This window comes from Passer montanus, unplaced genomic scaffold (genome assembly GCF_014805655.1).
Source record: "Passer montanus isolate IOZ18808 unplaced genomic scaffold, ASM1480565v1 scaffold68, whole genome shotgun sequence".
Taxonomy (NCBI): domain Eukaryota; kingdom Metazoa; phylum Chordata; class Aves; order Passeriformes; family Passeridae; genus Passer; species Passer montanus.
This window is the reverse complement of record NW_024371926.1, coordinates 1951629-1970845: the sequence shown is the minus strand read 5'-3', so window position 1 is coordinate 1970845 and position 19217 is coordinate 1951629. Positions and strand designations below refer to the sequence as shown.

General features: G+C 51.3%; 1 protein-coding gene across 7 annotated transcripts in view; it reads left to right on the top strand.

The window, feature by feature from the left end:
* The window catches only part of SCMH1 (Scm polycomb group protein homolog 1), a 60984-nt gene that overhangs the window by 23052 nt on the left and 18715 nt on the right, over positions 1-19217 (top strand). For 6 of the 7 annotated variants that reach the window (XM_039729068.1, XM_039729069.1, XM_039729067.1 and 3 more), the window contains 5 exons: positions 2094-2164; positions 4009-4243; positions 6615-6703; positions 7247-7490; positions 18850-19082. In XM_039729068.1, the coding sequence (XP_039585002.1) occupies positions 2094-2164; positions 4009-4243; positions 6615-6703; positions 7247-7490; positions 18850-19082 (872 nt within the window). The remainder of the gene's footprint in view (positions 1-2093; positions 2165-4008; positions 4244-6614; positions 6704-7246; positions 7491-18849; positions 19083-19217) is intronic. The other variant, XM_039729071.1, reaches the window with a different exon arrangement.

Here is a 19217-nt window from a genome sequence, read left to right as displayed (position 1 = left end):
CTGGCCCAGCTTCGTGCTGTTCCCTCAGGTCTTAGAGAAGCTGCAGTTCTAGTGCTGTGTGTGTCTTCATACAGTGGTTGAATCCCAGCAGGCTTTAGAATTAATCTCAAATAAGTTCCATGTCCAAACACTATTTTTAGAGGCCTCAGCTGTGTCAGAAATTCTCTGTTCCCACTGGGTTGTGCAGCATGGATCTGGGCTGTGGAGTGAGCTGCTGCAGAGAGCAGGACAGCCTGGCTTGGTGTGGAGAGAGTGGAAAGTGGGAAGATTTAAACTATGACAACTTTTAATAGTGATGGATTGAAACCAGCTGAGGGGAGGTTGTTTTTGGGTTTTTTTTTAAATAAAATTGTCAAGCACAGCTGATCCTGTTCAGGCTGCTGGCTCAGGGCCTGGGGCTGAGACTGGCACTGCTCACCCAGTACTGTCACCTGGGTTCCCCTGTGATCTGGGGACAAGAAGGCCCATCCCAGTCTGAGATGAGCCCACATCAGCCACCAGAGTTAAGGGGTGGAATACATAAGGCATTTCCAGGCCAGGAGTGCCAAGTTTTGCTTTGCCTGGGTGTTTACTCCACATTATTCAACAAAGAGTTTCATTGACAGAATCAAGTATAAAATCATATCTTCAGTTAAAGCAAAAGAATTTTGGTTTTGTGAGAGCATCATTGCAGTAACTCACTGAATTTCCTCATTCACCCAGTGTGAGACTGTGGCTGAAAGGAAAATATGTGCCAGTGGATGGAGCTGAGTACTCTGGGGCATGGAGAGTGCTGTCAGTCTGGAAACAGCAATATTCAGCCAGTGTGGCAATGAAACTGTATTTTTTCTGTTAATTTTCCCAATTTTTAACAGTGTACTAGTCATCTGCATGGGAGGTGGTGAGAAATCAGCATTCCTTGTATTTATTTGAAGCTTGTAGGTTATGAAGGCTCTTCTGTGCACGAGGCAGCACTGAAGCAATGTGTGCTGACCTTACTGCCTCAATTTTCAGAGGTGTGGTGTGTGCTGCAGTAGCTAAAATGGCTCTTAATGTAGCTTTTGTTTTGAAAATAGACTGATTAAGAACTTGCCTGACTCAGGGAAGCAGTGGCTGACTTGAATTGTGCTGCCACCACTGCTCTTGAAATGCCTTGAAAACAGCGGTCTCCCGGGAGCTGTTTGGATGAATACAAGCGAATGTCATGCTGGAAGGTTCCTCTCCCAGCTGCTCAGTTTAAATGGCAAAAGTCATGATTTGCACAGATCACAGGAGCTTTTAATTCCTCATTTAATAACAGGTTTGCCTGGGTGGCATGTTGCTTTTACCCTTCCTGCTGTACGTGAGGAAGGTGCAGGCAAGGATGAAATGCACTTCCCCTGGCAGCAGCACTCGGTGGAAGGGGGCTCGAGGTTGGGTGTGAGGTATGGAGCTCAGTAAATCCCTGTTTGGACAATCCCTGCTCCCATCCTGCCCATCCTGTGGACTTCATGGCACTTCAGGAAGTTAGTTGCTGACCTGTCCACTTACTGCTGGGGTTGGGTTATCCCTGGTCTATGGGGTGGGCTGTGTCTGTGCTGGACCGGGGGGACCATCCAGTCACCACAAAGCAGGTTCCTGTTCTAAATCCATGATTTAGAATCATGGGATCACAGAATGGCTTGGATTGGAAATGACCTTAAAGATAATCTCATTCCAGCCCCCAGGCTGTGCTGCTCGTAGCCCACGGTGACTGTTTGCAGTCCCCAGACTGAGTGATGTGTTTAATGAATGGTTTTTAAGGGACAGTTGTCTGGAGGACTCAGCAGATTCCCATCTGTGCTGGGTGTTTTCCATTAAGTTGTAGGTTGTTATCCTGAGTCTGTGCAGCCCCTTCTCAGCAGCACCGAGGCAGGAGGATGCCGAAGGCAGCGCTGTGCTTTGTTCTGCCTGTCAGTTGCAGTTGTAAATCTTCTGTGCTCACAAACATCAGAGGTTCTTGGTGAAAAAGTGTTGCCTGTGAGCACCTCCTCTGTGAGAAGTGCAGAACTGCCAGCTTAGGAGTCTGGCCAGTTCTTTTGCTGAGAATTTTGCTCATCCTTTCCTATTTGAATCCTTTTGTTTTTACCTCTCAGGTCACTTCACCTGGGAGAAGTACCTGAAAGAAACATGTGCCATCCCAGCTCCTGCCCATTGTTTCAAGCAGGTAAGAGGGTGAAAACAAGAAAGGTCAAGGGCTATGGTCCACTGGGGGCCCTGGAGTTCTGTGCCTGGGATAGGCCCCTGGCTTGGAAAGGAAGATTCTTAAGGATATTGGAGACTTAACAGAAATCCAAGTGCTGAAGCAAAGATTAAAAAGATGCATTTAGAGTAGCACAGAAGATTTTCCTCTCAGATGTGCATGTTGGGAACACGAGTGTGCTATTAACTCTGTCAAGCACAGGCCCTTGGAGAGAGTATCCTGAGTAGGCTGGGATGCAGTTTTTGGGGATCCTGCTCAATCAGGAGATTTTCAGCAGAATTCACCCAATTGTTGTGACAGAATAGCAGCCCCTGGGCAGCAGGAATTGAGCCCAGAGGTGGTTGTGCTGAGTACAGGGGGTGCAGGAGTGAATCAGTGTGGGACCCCTGGTGTGGGCAGAGGGGAGGGTGAGTGTCTGTGTGGGTCTGGGGTTGGCTGGGTGAGTCTTCCCAGGAGAGGGTTAATCCCCTACACCGGGCACTGGTGGGGCTGCACTCAGACCCTGGCATCAGTTTTGGGCCCCTCACAACAAGGGGGCTGGAGCATGTGCAGAGAAGGGAATGGAGCTGGGGAAGGGGCTGGAGCCCCAGGAGAGGCTGAGGGAGCTGGGAAGGGGCTCAGCCTGGAGAAAAGGAGGTTCAGGGGGGACCTTGTGGCTCTGCACAACTCCTGACAGGAGGATGGAGCCAGGTAGGGTCAGGCTCTGCTCCTACCAGAGCAGAACAAGGGACAGGATAAGAGGAAACAGTTTCAGCTTGTGTCAGGGGAGGGTCAGGTTGTATATCAGGAAAATTTCTTCGCTAAAAGGGTGATCAAGCCAAGGAAATGTCTGTCCAGGGCACTGGTGGGGTCCCCATCCCTGGAAGTGTTCAGAAAACATGTAGTTGTGGTGCTTAGGGGAACTGGGTTAGTGGTGGGCTTGGTAGTACTGTAGGAACAACTGAAGCTGATGATCTTAGAGGTGTTTTGCAGCATTAATGATTCTGTGATTCCAAGAGAACAGGCTTTAGTTGCCTAGATGATGCAGGATGAAAGAATGGGGGTCTGTTACAGACGTGCCAGGGCTTGCTGAGTTCTCTGTGGTGCCTCTGTGCTGTGCCTGGAGGGGCTGTCAGCCTTCAGCACACTCCATTTAGGTGCTCCTACTGCTGGAAGCTTTGTGCTTGAGACCCTCCTGGAGTGGTCTTGTGTCAGGAAAGAGAGACACACTGGATTTTTTCGGTCTTCAGGTTCTGTTTATTGTTTTCTTATCTAGAGTTTTGTACACTGTCCACACAAGGCTCAACGCACTGGAAAAGCACCACAAAAAACGGCCAACAGTCTTTTGTTACAAGGTCTTTTAAAGCTGAACTATCCAATTAACAACTGACACCTAGATTATTTTCCCTTTTAACCCAATAAGTAATCCCAAGAGCTGCAATGTGGACTTTTCTGCCCAATTACAAAATGCCACCCAAACCCATGAAGAAGGAGGAAGAAGAAGCATGAAGAAGAAACCCAGGACAACACCCTGTGCCCTCCATCTTGCTTCCATCCACAACATACTAAAAATTCCAAACCCTAAATTTCCCACCTAAGTGATCCACCTACACTACTCTTTATAATCTATTTCACACTTTTGTGGATTCTAGTCTATCTTGAAGTTTAGGGAACTTGCTCCATGAATGAGGGTCAAAGTCAGTGCTCCCCTGGGGGTCAGGGCACCCAGAGCAGACAGTGAAATATTCCCGGTGCCCTGGGTTTCCACACTGGTGCATGCATTTATTGGCAGTCCTGGCTCTGACCGGCCCCTTTTCCGCTCTTTTCAGTCCTACACTCCACCTGCAAACGAGTTCAAGATCAGCATGAAGCTGGAGGCCCAGGACCCGCGGAACACCACGTCCACGTGCATCGCCACCGTGGTGGGGCTGACGGGCGCGCGCCTGCGCCTGCGCCTCGACGGCAGCGACAACAAGAACGACTTCTGGAGGCTGGTGGACTCCGCTGAGATCCAGCCCATTGGCAACTGTGAGAAGAATGGAGGGATGCTGCAGCCTCCACTGGGTGAGCTGGAGTTCAGCTGTCCAGCGAGGGTCGAATTGATGGTCGGGAAAGCTTGGGGGGTTTTACAGATCTGTGCTTGGGACAGAGGCCCACAGCCCGCCCCTGCCCACTCTGGGATACACACAAGGTTTGTAAACCACACCAGGTCTGTGTTTCCATACAGACACACGGACAGGGAGGTCCTTTAGAGTGTAGATGGAAGAGGTCTCTGCACCAAGGTGACTTCTCTGTGGCTGCCTCATCCCTGGAAGTGTCCAAGGTCAGGTTGGACACAACTTGGAATAACCTGGGACAGTGGAAGGTGTTCCTGCCCATGGCAGAGAGGTAAAACTGGTTGATCTTTAGGGTCCTTCCAACCCAACCTACCATGTTATTCTAGGATTCAATACCAGGTTACTTGGGCAGGAAACTTAATGTCTGAAAAGGTTCACAGTGACTTAAGTTCTGTCTCATGTGAAGGGACACTTGCAATAGTTCATAATTATATTTATTTAATTTTGCTTGGCTACAACATTATAAATAGCCTGGACAGTCTAACACTTCTTCCAGTCTTCTGTTAAACACACAACACTTTCCTTTTTCTTTCATGCTAGCCCAGTGACAAGCTGATTTGCTGATTCTTTCCCGCAAAATTAACCTGCTTTTGCATTCTGCTGCCCAGCAGTTTTAGTGTCTTCATAAATCTCTCAATTAGCATATCCCCAAATAATATCTTCAAGGCCAGGCTGGACAGGACTTGGAACAGCCGGGTCTAGTGGAAGATGTCCCTGCCCAGGTGGGATGAGATGAGCTTTAATGTCCCTTCCGACCCAAACCATGCAGTGATTCTGCTGCCACCTCTCCCGGGCACGGTGGGTCCCTCCTGTGCCGAGGCAGGTGTGGCCAGCAGAGGGCACGAAGCGCAGGTGGAACAGCCCTGGCTGGGCTCGGGAGCAGGTCCGGGAGGGCTGCCCCGTGTGCCCGGCTCTGCTCTGTGTCACCTGCTGAACCCTGAGCCAGAGGAGAGGGCACGCTTAGGTCAGAGGTTAGGGAAAAATCTTCCCTGTGAGCATGGTGAGGCCCTGGCATAGCGGGATCAGGGAAGGTGTCCCTGCCCATAGCAGAGGAGGATTTTGCACCCAGCATGAAGACAGGTAGCTGAGCTAGTGCTGCAGTTGTGCTTCCTGCCTGCAGAGTTCAAGGGCCTAGAAAACACACTAAGGTTTCCTGTAGTTTTTCCCATGTGCACGCATCTGCTGCTGCTCTTTCTTTACACAGATAATTCCAGGGACAGCAGCCAGGGCACGGCTGGAGCTGGGCCAGGGCAGCTCAGGCTGGAGATCAGGGCAAGGTTCTTCCCCCAGAAGGTGCTGGCACTGCCCAGGCTCCCCAGGGAATGGGCACAGCCCCGAGGCTGCCAGAGCTGCAGGGATGCCCAGGGTGGGGTTGTTGGGGGGTCTGGGCAGGGACAGGAGTTGGACTGCCTGGTTCTTGGGGGTCCCTGAGCTCAGGATGTTCTGTGATTCACATAAAATGTTTTCTTTGCCACTCTGGGAGCTGAGCTCTCCAATCCCCTGCAGTTGTGGCTGCTTGGTTTGGTTTCCAAGCTGATCTGACAGAGCTCAGGGCTGGCAGGGTGACCTGTGCTGAGCAACCTTGGCAAAGTTTTGCCATGTTCTTGGTCCAGGTCCAGTGCCAGGATTACCTTCAAAACCCCTCCTAACACAGCCGAGCTGCAGAAATTGCCTGTGTAGGATGATGTACATTTAGCAAAGATGTTTTGTGATATCCAGAGCCTTCTGTTGGTTGTATAGTCATAGTCAGTGCCACATACTTCAGAGCATGTGAAATTGCTTTTTTCTTCCCATAAGCCCCCTCTTGTTATTTCTCCACTTTTTTCACAGCAGGTGTTGAGCCAAAACCTGACATCCTTCCCTATAATGTGTTCCAGCCAAGTCACAGCCTCTATTTCTTCAGATTAGCTTGCCTGCAGCTCACACTAGAGGTAGAGGAGGCCACCCAGAAGCTGTGATTCCCTGTTGAGGAAGAAATTCCACAGCCTGAGTGTGCACTTGCTGATTCATGTCTCCCCTGCAGCAGGATCACTGGAGCTGGCAGCACTTGTGCTGCACAAAGTGCTCTGTCTGGATGGTCAATGGGATTGTTCTGAGAAGTGAATATTGCAGTCAGACAGCTGTTTCCAGATGTTTCTTTTTAATAACACAAATGCTTTGCATTCAGAATATTTGGCTAAAGTCCCACCTGACTCCAGCATGGGAGGAGGGTGGTATGGGATCACAGTTGTGTGAGTTCCCATCAGAGCAGGCATGTGCTGCCAGATCCATCAACCCCCACAGTCTAAAAGTCTCCATCTCCTCTTTTCTCCCCTCAGGCTTCCGGCTGAATGCCTCCTCCTGGCCCATGTTCCTTCTGAAGACTCTGAATGGAGCAGAGATGGCTCCTGTCCGGATTTTTCACAAGGTATTTCCCTGTTTGTGCAGATCCTTCTGGCAGTGGCCCCTTGGCTGCAGAGCACCAGACTCAGAGCTGGTGTCTCGTGAGAGATGTGCTGGTCCCGTAGGAGATGACACTGCACAGCTCTGCCTTGGGGCTGCTCTGGGACAGACCTGTGTCCTCTGCAGCTGTGCCATAGCAATGCCAGGATGTAGCCAGAGGTCTGCCAAGGAGGTGCTTTGGGCTTCAGGGCTCAGGCTTGAGGCAGGAGCTGGTTTTTCACTGGAGCTGCAGGTGCTGCTCAAAGTGGGGAATGCAAGGGGGGAACATCAGCACCTCTCTGGAATGTGCCACTCCCTGGGTTCAGTCCAATAGTGGACTTTGCTGCCTCTTGATTAAAGGGCAGTGGCTGTGTAGCCCAGCCAGTGTGTGCACACCTATTGGGGTTCAAATCCAGCCCACTAACTCCCTTCAGCTGCTCGTGGGGGTGAATTTGCTGATAAGGGCGGCCCTGGTGTGGGGAGGCACTGCCATACCCCCTTTGAGCATATATTCCACTTCTTCTTGTAGGAACCACCATCTCCTTCCCAAAACTTCTTCAAGACAGGTATGAAGCTGGAGGCAGTGGACAGGAAGAACCCTCACTTCATCTGCCCGGCCACCATTGGGGAGGTGAGAGGTTCTGAGGTCCTCATAACATTTGATGGCTGGAGAGGTGCCTTCGATTACTGGTGCCGATATGATTCCCGGGACATCTTTCCCGTAGGCTGGTGTTCGCTGACTGGAGATAATCTGCAGCCCCCTGGTACAAAAGGTAAGGCCCACGTTGTTTTTTAGCTGTCTTGCTCCTCCACTCAGCTCTCAAAGAGCAGCAAAGCAGGCAGAGACTGGCAGCAAGGACACCTGGGTGCCCTGTCTGGTTTTTGTGCTGCTTCACGCGTGGTAAAGGTACAGGTGATCAGACCTATAGCACTGGAACAGCCTGGCACCAAGGTGCTGAGGAGTGGCTACCCATAAACATGGGCAAGGTGATGGCTCTGGGGAGGGATGGTGCAACATTGGTACAACATTGCTGAGGTCTGCTCCTCTCCAGGAATTTCCTTGAAGTTTCTCCTGCGCCTTTGAACCAGATTTTCCTATGCAGTTTTTCTCAGGGGGTCTGGAATAATGAGAAGTGTGAAGCTGCAGGACTGCGCCTCTTTGTGCTTTGGGCAGTTTTCTTGGTGTGCCTTGGTGTGAGCATGGACAAAGCAGGTGTGGAGCAGGTCATACCTGCCTTGTTCCTAGGGCTGTGGTTGTTGGGTAGGAGCAGGGCTGGGGAACCTGCTGCCTTGAAAAGGCCTGAGCAATGGCAGGTTTGATTCTCAAGCTTTCTCACATCACAGTTGTATTTAGGCCCAGGGGGGCTGTCACTGTCCCCAAGCACATCCCTCTGGCATTTGCTGGCTGGCAAGCCCTGCACATGGCTTGTCAATGAAATGAGGGCCTGGAGAACAACCTCTCTGCCAGAGCTGAAGGGTTGCTTAGGAAAGGCATTTCTCTGACAAGACTGTTGCTCTTGGAAGTCCTGGCTCAGCTCATGCTGCCCTGTCAGGCTGGTGCTGCCCTGTGTCCCTGGCATGGGCCAGGTCTGTGCTCAGGCCTGCAGGGCTGCTCTCAGTGGATTGCCTGAGTGATCTCACATGATCTGTGTGCAAGCCAAGCTGTGAGCTCCCCTTGGCTGAAGATGATTCCTCTTCATCTTGGATTTCTACATTTTGCCTTGCAGTTCCCATCCTCTCCCTCTGTTCTTGCTGGTTGTTGTGTCCCACCTGCTGCTGCCCTGCAGGCTCTGCAGAGCACTGGGACCTTATTTGCCAGTGGCTGACTCCTCCAGTGGTGCCCTGGAGCTCTCTCCAGGCATCTCCAGGGTGCCTCTCAGGTACTGCACATGTGGCTCAAGACATATTTGTGTTTGATGGGAGTTTTCCTGGCAGTAACCTGGGGGTGGAAGGTTTCAGGGGCACAGTGGAAGCTCCCTTCTCAGGAGAAGTGGGAACCTGTCTGACCCTCAGCCCCAGTACAGGCAGCTCTCTTCCTCCCCAGCCTCCTCTTGCCAGGGGCTGAAGCTGTGAGTGAGCAGAGCCCAGTCAATTATCCAGAAACAAGACCCTCTTGTGGCATCCTGGGGAGCTTGTGCTTCTCCCTTGGCAGGTGGCTGGGCTGGCTTCTCCCTTTCCCATTGGCTCCATGTGCAGTGACTCTGCACTTCCTGCTCGTGTACAAAAATAGTGACCCCCAAAAAGTCACATCCCCCACTCAGGCAGAGGCAGCCCTCACCCTCAGGCAGATTTCTGCTCTCTTTGTCCTTTTTTTCCAACTCCTGGGACAAGAGCAGGGATTGCATGAGCCATGCAAAAATGCCAGGGAGTTGAGATCAGCCTTGTCTCTGTGCTTTTACTTCTCCCTCTGTGACTGTCTGCTCTCTCTCCTGACCAAGAATTCCTGACTTGCACTTTGTGGGATTAAACCAAAAGAACAGAGTACTGGGAACTTTGTCTAATGAAATTCCTCCTGTGTTTCCTCAGCCCTGCTGTGGTGGAGAGTTGAGCACAGTCCTCCCAGACCTGAGAGTGCTCCTCTTGGCAGGGTGGGAGGATGCATCACCACAGAGGAGTTGCCCTTTCCTTGAGCTGCAGTAAACCTTCCCCATGTGCCAGCCTGCAGGACCATGTGCTGGAGTCGGGCAGTTTCCCTTTCCTGCTGGGAATTCCTCTTAAAGAGAACTGCAGAGACATGCAGGCAGTCAAGTGCTGCTGTGGTAAACTGGTCTGTGCTCATTTACTGGACTGACTGTGCGAGGCCCTCGTGGAAGGTGGGGAATCCTGTGAAGAGTTAACTCCATGGAGAATGAGTAACCCAGTGGCTTCCTGAGGCAGAGCAAAAAGAGGCCTCGTGGAGTGAGCTCATGTTCAAGGGAAGCAGAACTTCAAAGAGAGCAGGCATGTTTATTTAATGCTGGTAACTCCAGTCAGCTCTAATCTGTCTCTGCTGCCAGCAGAGGTGGAGGAGTGCAGGGCTTCTCCCAGGCATGGTCCTTCTCCATCCCCAGGGCCTCCCACTCCCAGCAGTGTTTGCTTAGCTGGAGTGGCTGGGCAGGGAGCTGGGGCCCAGCCAGCCACTCCATGGAGCTTTCATTAGGGCATGTGTGTGTGTTAAAGAAGGAAAGGGAGGTCAGACTGCAAGGAGGAGCAGCCTGCATGCCTGCTTGGTAATTCCACTGCTGCCTGCTGGCTGTGCAGCAGCCTGCTGGGAGACCTCTGTGGCCAGTGGCCAGATGGCTGTGGGCTCCTGGGCATGTCCTGGTGCTCCTGTCTGGATGCTGCACACCTAGGAGCTGGGAGATCCAAACCAGGACACCACATGGGGAAATGTGGCTCTGGGAGTACCTGTGCCTGTGGTGGGTCCTGGTCCTCTCTCCACATCGGCCACGGGCCAGGGATGGATGTTGGCTCTGCTGGGCTACAGAGCAAGGTAGAATGTGGGACAGTTCATCCTGTGCACCTGCAGCTTCTCCACCTCAGCCGGGCAGCTGCTGGGCAGGCAGATCCCAGTGGCTGTCCCAAAGGAGGGGGAGTTCTGTGTGTGTGCAGCAAACTTCCCTCAGCATCCCACCCACACCAGTGGGGTGCTCCCAGGGATGTCCATTGGCCAGCAATCCCTGCTCCACTCCTCATACGTGGTGTACAGCACCTTACATGTCTTTTCATGCCTCTTATACATGTACTTTTCTACCCTTAAATACATGTCTGGGCTTTATATCAGGTGAAGTGGACTTTCTGTTCACTGAGTGCTGGCTGGGAGCCTGGAGCTCTGCTCAGCAGGTGTAGAGTCAGGGAACATCCTGAGCTGGAAGAGATCCACGAGGATCATCAAGCCCAGCTCCTGGCCCAGCACAGGACAGCCACAGTCAAAGAGCCTGTGAAAGGACCTTGCCCACACACACACATACAGACACCGGTGTCCCTGAAGTCTGCTCCCATGTTTCATGTGTTACTGCTGGAGGGCAGGGAAATACTGTCACCTTGAACACAGGGAAGCAGGGACACACCTGCCTGGGGACACAGGTAAAGCCCTCATTGTCTGTGTCTCAGAAGGTGCCTGTACTGTTCCTCCATCCTGGCTGATTCCAAGTTGCTCTGGGGTTCCTGATGGGTTTGCTACCCCCTGTTCCACCTTTCTGGATGCTCTGGGACAGAGAGGGGTGACTGTGTGCTGTGGGAGAGGGGCAGTGGTGAAAGCGTTAACGTTGGGCGGGCAGAGCTGGAAGCTGCTCCAGCTCTGGAATTTGGAGGACTGGAATTGCTGCCTTGGCAGCAGCCCAGCTGGCAGGAAGCCCCAAGCCCAGCCAGGCAGGGCAGAGCTAACACAGAGCTCGTCCTCTGCCACCGTGCCAGGGCTGGTGGGAGCTGGGTGAGGGCACTGGGGGCACTGGTCAGTGCCTGCACAGGTCTGTGTGGGCTCTCAGACCCTGCTCCCTCTGCCTGGGCTCGGCTGCTGCTTCCTCTGCTTGCAGATCAGGCAAATGTGAGTAGTTTTAGGTAGTTACCATGGGGATAGGCTGAAGGGGAGCTCCATCCACCCTGGGCTCACAGCTCTGCATTACCCTGGGTCAGAGCTGCCTGCTGTGGCTGCTGCAGTGACTCCAGGGGTTACAAGGTGCTGACCCTGGACAGAAAGTTCATGAAGCTATTCATTTCTCACCACCACTGCTGCCATGTGATTTGTTGTTTAACTGCTTTGTCTCCTCAAAAGAAGATGATCAGCTGCTAGGTTTCCTGCCCAGGGGCAAAGGTAATGTGTATTTTATTATTCTATTTTGGACATTGCCTGGTTTCTCTTCCTTCTTCAGGGTGAGAACATAGTGGTGGGAAGAGGAGCCTCATCAGGAGTAGTTGGCAGGGTAACAGCTCAGGTGAGCTCCTGTGCATTCCTGCTTGGAGGAGATGGGAAAATATTAATTACTGTCTCTTCAGCACTGAGCTGGGATTTGGAGCTCACACGTTAAGCTGGGTGGCATTGCTTTGCACTGGCATGGCTGGTTTGGGGACCACACAGGTAGAGCTGCTGCACCAACAGCAGGAGGAAGGAGGGTACACAGAGGAGTTCAGGTGTTTATCCATGAGTGTAACACACAAGCAGCCCTGGGACCTGGGTGGTGCTGCCTCTGAGGCTGCTGTTGGAAGATCCCAAGGAAAATCTCTTGGGCTATTTGGAGCACAGAGCCAAGGCTCTTGGCAGTGACCCTGGCTCAGCTTGGATGTGTGTCATGGAATGCACGTGGGGTTTGGAGGTTTGGGGGCTTGGTAAGGGAGCCCAGCACTGCAAGAGGCTCTGGGCTGCTGGCAGTGCCTGTGGCTCAGCAAATGTAACAGATCTGGGGCTCAGTGGGAACCATGGCATGTCAGAGACCTGAGGTTACTGAGTGATGTCTTGAGGCTGGCAGGAGCCTCTGAGAAGAGGAACTGACCTGGGAGAAGCAGTTTCCTCTGGTCTCCAGCCTGTCCTTACTCTCACTGTCTAGACTTTCCTCTCAACTTGACTTTTCCTTATGTTTTATTTTGGAATATTTCATATTCCAGAGAATCTGGGTTTTGTTTAGGGTGTTTCCTTCCTTTTTCCACTATGCTTCCTGGCCCAAACCAGAGTTTCAGTATCTCAGGGTGTTACTGAGTCTTGGCAGGAGGTTTCCTGGTGTTGGAACCTGTCTCTCTTTGGTTGAACAGCACTGGTTCATTATTGTATTTGTGGGGTACCCTGACAAAGGAAGGAATGATGAATCTGACTCCCATGTTCTCAGAAGGCTAATTTATTATTTTATGGTACTATATTATATTAAAGAATACTATACTAAACTATACTAAAGAATACAGCAAGGATGCTTACAGAAGGCTAAAAGATCATAATGAAACCTGTGACTCTCCAGAGTCCAACACAGCTTGGCCCAACTGGACAATAAGTCAAAACAATTCACATGAAACCAGTGAAACAATCTCCAACCACATGCCAAAACAACGAAACACAGGAGAAACAATGAGATAATATTGTTTTCCTTTTTCTCTGAGGCTTCTCAGCTTCCCAGGAGAAGAATCCTGGGCAAAGGGATTTTTCCAGAAAATATGAACGCGACAGGTCATCACTTGTTTCTGCAGGATCTCTGACCAGTAACAACACTCCTGTTCACTGGGACATGGGGCAGGGCTGTGCCTGTGCAGACTGGCAGTCTGAGTGCTTTCAGGATGGAACTGGACAACCTCAAGGAAGAAGAGTGTTCCAGGGCTGTTGTTTATAGGGGTCTAAAAGTGCCTGACCGAGCTGCTGATCGCGGGCAGGGCTGGTGGCTCTGCCCAACCATCCTCTGCTGAGAGGTTTGGAAGCACAGTGAAGTCAGCCTAAAATATGCCCAGGGTGACAGTTTGTGTAGGACAGCCAGAGGAAGAGCAGAATTTCCCAGCAGGGTGAAAGGGTTTTGTAATTTGTAAAACATTCAGTTTTACAAATTTCAGTGTAAGGATTTCACGCTCTGCGCCTTGTTTCTGCTTGTCACCCTATTCCAGAAGAGCAGAATTTCCCAGCAGGGTGAAAGGGTTTAAACATTCAGTTTACAAATTTCACTGCAAGGATTTCATGCTCCGCACCTTGTTTCTGCTTGTCACCCTATTCCAACCTTGGTGACAGAAGCTTGGTCACCCTTTAAATTCCAGGATTTGGAGTCTTGTTCTTAAACCCTGTCTTTGCAAGGAGACTGTGTCTCCCACCCTTGGTCCTGTGTTGTGTCTGCCATGTCTGCTGAGAGCTCAGGACAGTCCAAGTCTGGAGCCTTCCCAGGGCCTGTGTTTCTGTCCCAGTTGTGCTCGTGGTGGCCAGTGATGGTGGTCTCTGCTTTGGGAAGAATCACAGGGCTTTGAAGCTTTCACATTTTACTCTGGGACAGGCAATGAGCTGCAGTTCCTGTCCAGCTCCAACCTTCAGGATTGAAATGCCTCACGCAGGGAAGGATTCAACCAGATCTCAACAAGATTTCTGCTCTCTGGCAAATTTGCTTATCTTAAATGGGTCTGTTTAACCCATCTCTGAGTGCTGCTTCTGCCCAGGACGTGCTGAAGATGGACGAGGGGCAGTGAGCACCAAAGGACACTGGAGGGGTGGCCTGCAGGACATCTGTCAGAGGGGCTTTGGAGTGGGCATGAGTGGCGTGCTCAGAAATCTGCCCCTGCACTTCAGGACACTGCAGGGGCCATTGTGGAGATCTCCAGGCAGAAGCACATGAACTCAGCTGTATCTCAGAGTACAGAGCACTTGGCACAGCAAATGGGAATTTGGGATTTGTGCTCCTGCAGCCCTTGGTAAATGAACCTTGTAAATAGGAGAGAAAGGCAGGAAACGTTTCTGCAACTTCAAACTTTTCTGTTCCGTATTTTTCTGCAGGTTTTGACTTTGTAATTCTTGTCCCAAGGACATAATTTTGTCTTCTTCAAGCTGTGACAAGTCTCAGATAAGCTGATGGGTGACAAATGCTGCTTCCAAGCACTGACTAACCCTCAGAGTGTGGATGGCAACTGTGCAGTCTCCTGTAACAACAGTTTGAGTCACAGTGTGGTGGGCAGCTGCAGGTGCCTTGTATCAGCTGATGGAGTATTCAGAAGTAGAGCCTGAAATCAGGAATTCTCTGTTAAGTCTCTTTGTTTCTGAAGAAAGCTCAAAACTCTTGTTTAACTAATCCTTCAGTGGTGAATAACATCATCAGTGGTGCCCAACTTCTCTTTGGCTTGGAGTTCAGCTGTGTTTGAGCTGCCTTTTCAGGGTGATGCTTCTCACTGTGCCAAATGGATCCAATGCCAGCCAGCCCAGCAAGGAGCCAGCCTCCTCCTCCTCCGTGTCTGCCATTGTCCTGGATGCCTGTGTGACCCAAAACAAGACAGTTCAGCCAGACAGTTCCAGTGATTAGTTTTCTGTCCCCTTAATGAGCTGGAATAACCATGAGTTCAGATTCGGGTCAGAAGGGATCTCAGGATTGCATGGCTCAACTCCTCAAAAGCAAGGCCAGCTTTGGATGGTTAGATTGCTCAGAGCTCAGGTGAGCAACAAAGTTGTGGCACACAGATGCTGCTTTACTCAGGAAGAGTTGATTTTTTTAAGTAAGAGAGGCCCTACTTGATTTTCTGAAAACGTGGCTCCTCTTAGTGGCTTGTACAAGGAAGAAGAAAATGAGGATGTCTCTGGCAGCTGCTCATTGCTGGGCTGACTCTGTCACCAGCTGAATCATAGAATCACAGAATGGTCCTGGGCTGGAAGGGACCCACAGGGTGATCCAGTCCAACTTCTGTCCCTGCCCAGACCCCTCAGCAACCCCACCCTGGGCATCCCTGCAGCGCCGGCCAAATTTCTGCCTCATCCTTCATCTCCCCCATCCCTCACTCTCACAGAATCATGGAATGTGCTGAGCTGGAAGGGACCCACAGGGTGATCCAGTCCAACTTCTGTCCCTGCCCAGACCCCTCAGCAACCCCCCCCTGGGCATCCCTGCAGCTCTGGCAGCCTCGGGGCTGTGCCCATTCCCTGGGGAGCCTGGGCAGTGCCAGCAGCCTCTGGGGGAAGAACCTTGCCCTCACCTCCAGCCTGAGCTGCCCTGGCCCAGCTCCAGCCGTGCCCTGGCTGCTGTCCCTGTCCCAGAGCAGAGATGGGAGCTGCCCCTCGGGAGGAGCTGCAGATCCCTGAGCTCTGCCCTCAGCGTGCCCTGCTCCAGCTGCACACACCAAGAGCCCTCAGCTGCTCCTCCTGCAGCCCCTCCTGACCCTTCCTGGCCCCTCTTTGGACACTCTTTGATAGCTTTAGATCCTTAATAATTAAGATGTAGTAATAGTAAGAATAAGATGCAGTAAATTGAAGCTTTTGGCAGTTAAAGGAGACTTGGGCAGTGCTTGGAGCTGTGAGGTAATCCTGCTTGCTGGGCACAGCTGTTTCCACCTCTGGAGCTCTGTGGGTGCTGGGGTGGGTGCAGGCAGGGCTGAGTGCTGGACACTGATCCTTACAGAGCAATCCCATGTTTCTGGACCACATCTGCATGACAGCAGGGGCTGAAATCCCACAGGAAAATAACAGGCACCTGAAAAGAAACTACAGGCTCCTTTAGGAAGCATCCAGTCACTGGAAGTGGTGCCTTGGGGATGAGGCAGAGTGTGGCCAGCTGTAACCCTGTGTTTTGGGGGCTGCACCATTGATGTTCAGGTCCAGCTGGTGGGAGCACTCTGCTCTGGAGCTCTTGGTGTCTGCTCCTCACACAGCTCTGTGCATCTGGTAAGGCAAGGGAAATGTATTAGCACAGGCTGGTGTTTGCTCAGATTCTGGTTCAAATCCAACAAAAAGCCAGGCAAGTCTGCTGGATTGTGGGAGGATAAGAGCTCATTTCATTAAATCACTGCGGGTCAGAAAAATGTCTGTGCATTGCATCAGTCTGATGGAATCAGCCCCAGGGAAAACATCAGTGTCTGTCCAGGGCTGTGCTCAGGGCTGTGCTCAGCAGCACTGCTGGGCACACAGCACCAATCTAGGTCACAGCCTGTGTCTCTCTGGCCTGAGCTGGCTGCACATTTTGATGTAATTTAGCCTGTTTCAGTGAACAGCCTCCCTTGCTGTGGCAGCTCCTCCATACCTGCAGGAGCTGTGGCTGTAGCAGGGGCCAGGGATGTGCTGCCAGGGGCACAGGCACAGGGGGAACTCCTCTGGGTGGCTGAATGACATGAGGTATCCCATCATGGGATCTGCATGCACCCACTTATGGGATTTTATTGCCCAAATCCCAAAACCAATTCTTCAAGTCTGGTACATTACTACTACATGTACTGTCTTTACAGCTGAAGTGGGCAACAGATTTTTATTGCATTTATTTCACCAAAAGATGAAATCTCTTGTTAACATAAGATTACACAGTGAAAGCTTGCACCAGGACTTAATCTGACAGCAGTCTCCTTGTACCTGGCAGTGAGTTCCCAGTGATGTGGTCCCAGCCTGAGGGCAAAGGGTGCAGTCCAGCTGCTCTGCCACTGCATGCCAACTCCCCAAATGCACCGTTTCTCTGGGTTTGTTTCTAGTAAAACTGAGAACACAGGTTTGCCTCACAGCTCGTGTAGAATTCTCAGTTTTTCCTCCACATTAGAGAAACCTCATTGTGGCACAGCTTGGTTTAGACAGTGAGCAGATCTCAAGTGAAATGCTCCCTGCCCTGGCTTCCACACCCCTTTGGTATTTAACAGTTGCTTTGAAGTATGGAGAGTTTTAGAATCATGGAATCATGGATTGGTGTAGGCTGGAAGGGACCATAAATCCCACCCAGTGCCACCCCTGCCATGGCAGGGACACCTCCCACTGTCCCAGGCTGCTCCAAGCCCTGTCCAGCCTGGCCTTGGGCACTGCCAGGGATCCAGGGGCAGCCACAGCTGCTCTGGGCAACCTGTTCCATTCAACCTGTGTCTGTCCTTGTTCTGTCAATTTGTGGGATTCTAATAAATGGTTTGATACAAACATTCTCTGCTGAGATCAGTCATTGCACACCTGAAGCCAGAGGCCCCACAATTCCATGATCAGCACCTGCCTTACCTGTGCCATTCCTGCCTGCAGCTCAGTGCCAGGTGTCACCTGGAGCAGGTGACACTTCTGGAGTGCCATCATCTCTAAGAAGCACCTGAGCTATCACATTCATTTTCATAACAGCAAAAGAGTCTTGGTTTTTAACACTAACAGCTCAGACAGAAAGTATTAAAACCCTGTTTCTGCCACATTCCCAGTGTCTGCCTAACACAAAAATCTCTTTATTCAGGAAGTCAGATACATCCTGATGTCTGTGTGCTTCTACACAGCTTCTGATACAGAATGCACAAAAGCAAGGATATAAAATTAAAACTAAACATGCCCACATGACAGCCAGAATGGGGCTGGATCCCAGATACACTCTGTGATTTGGGTTGGAAGGGACCTTAAAGCTCATCTCGTTCCAACCCTCTGCCCTTGCAGGGACACCTTCCACTATCCCAGGCTGCTCCAAGCCCCCTCCAGCCTGGCCTTGGACACTGCCAGGGATCCAGGGGAAGCCACAGCTTCATTGTGCCAGGGGAATAAATCCTTGCTCACAGTAACTGCTCCTAAAACCTCATTACAGAAACCTTAAAAATCTCTGTATATGCCCACAGTTGTGCCATCCTGGTATCAATCTTTTATTGTCTCTGTTTCCCTGGCTAAGACTTTTTTCCCTAACTACAAAGCCTCTGATTTCAAAAGTGTTTGCCTGTGTTTTTTTCCTAACTCCTTGCCCCTGTGTTGAGGTTTCCAGATGTGAGAAAGGATCCTAAGGATCACTCTACAGTTTTCAAAATGCAGCAGGATTTTGGTTTGTTTCTTTTTAGCAGAAATTTAAAACAGAAGGAAATACTGGTCTGCTAGGCTGGGCAGCATATCTCTGACCTTTAGCAGGCTTGGGAAAGATGACTGACCAGATTTAGGGCATGTGTGGGCAAGTATAGCAGAACCCTGGTTTTGTGGTGGAAAGAGTGAGAAGACAAGAATGACCACACCTGCCTCTGGTATTTGTGGAGGAGCAGGGCAGCTGGTCTTGCTGAGATGAGCTGTTGCTCAGGACCAGGTGCAGTGATACTTGTAGGCAGCAAGGATGGAGCTGGTCCCTTCCACCGCAGTTTGCTGGAAATTTAGGGACAGATTTGACATCAGCCTTGAGAGAGGGGATTTCCAGTGTTTGCAGTGCTGGCTCTGACTGTCAGACAGGTCTTGGCTGATCCCTCCCTAGGAATGCTCTCAGAGCCTTTTCCGTGGCCATTGGCAGGTCACTGCTTGCAGAAGGAAGAGCTGTAGGTGCCAGTTATTTTCAGGAAGGAAGGTATGGCTGCAAGCACGATCCTCCTGGAGTTCAGCCCATCCAGGTTAAGCCCCAGTGTCCCCCAGCTCGAGTTCTGAGCTGGGGATCCGTGTGTTTGGTTTTTACTCTGGCATGGAGAGCAGTCCCCTGCCCAGGGGTCTGGGAGTACTCCAGGTTTTTCCATGTGACACTGTATAAAGATGGAGGCTGCTCTTGTTTTGCTTCTCACCTGATTTAATTACATTTGCTTTTTCTCTTTTTATTTCAGTTGTGATTCCAAAGAGCCCTTTACCTGCCTCCGAAGTAAACTCGGAGAAACCTAGCATGCACAGTAGCACAAAGACTGTTTTGGGGCATCAACAAGGGCAAAGGCGTCGCAAAACAGGGAAGAAGCGTGGTCGAACGACCAAAGCGCTAATCCACCACCCCATGCCTACACCCTCCAAGTCAGTGGAGCCTTTGAAATTCCCCAGAAAGAGAGGCCCCAAGCCTGGCAGTAAGGTAAAAGCTGATGCTGATGCAGGCGGGTGAACAGCAGGTGCTGCAGGTCCTGCCATGGGTTGGTGCATGCGTGTGTTTGTGCACGTTTGTCTCAGCCTCTGGCTGTGTGACTGCAGCAAGTAGGAGACCAGAGGG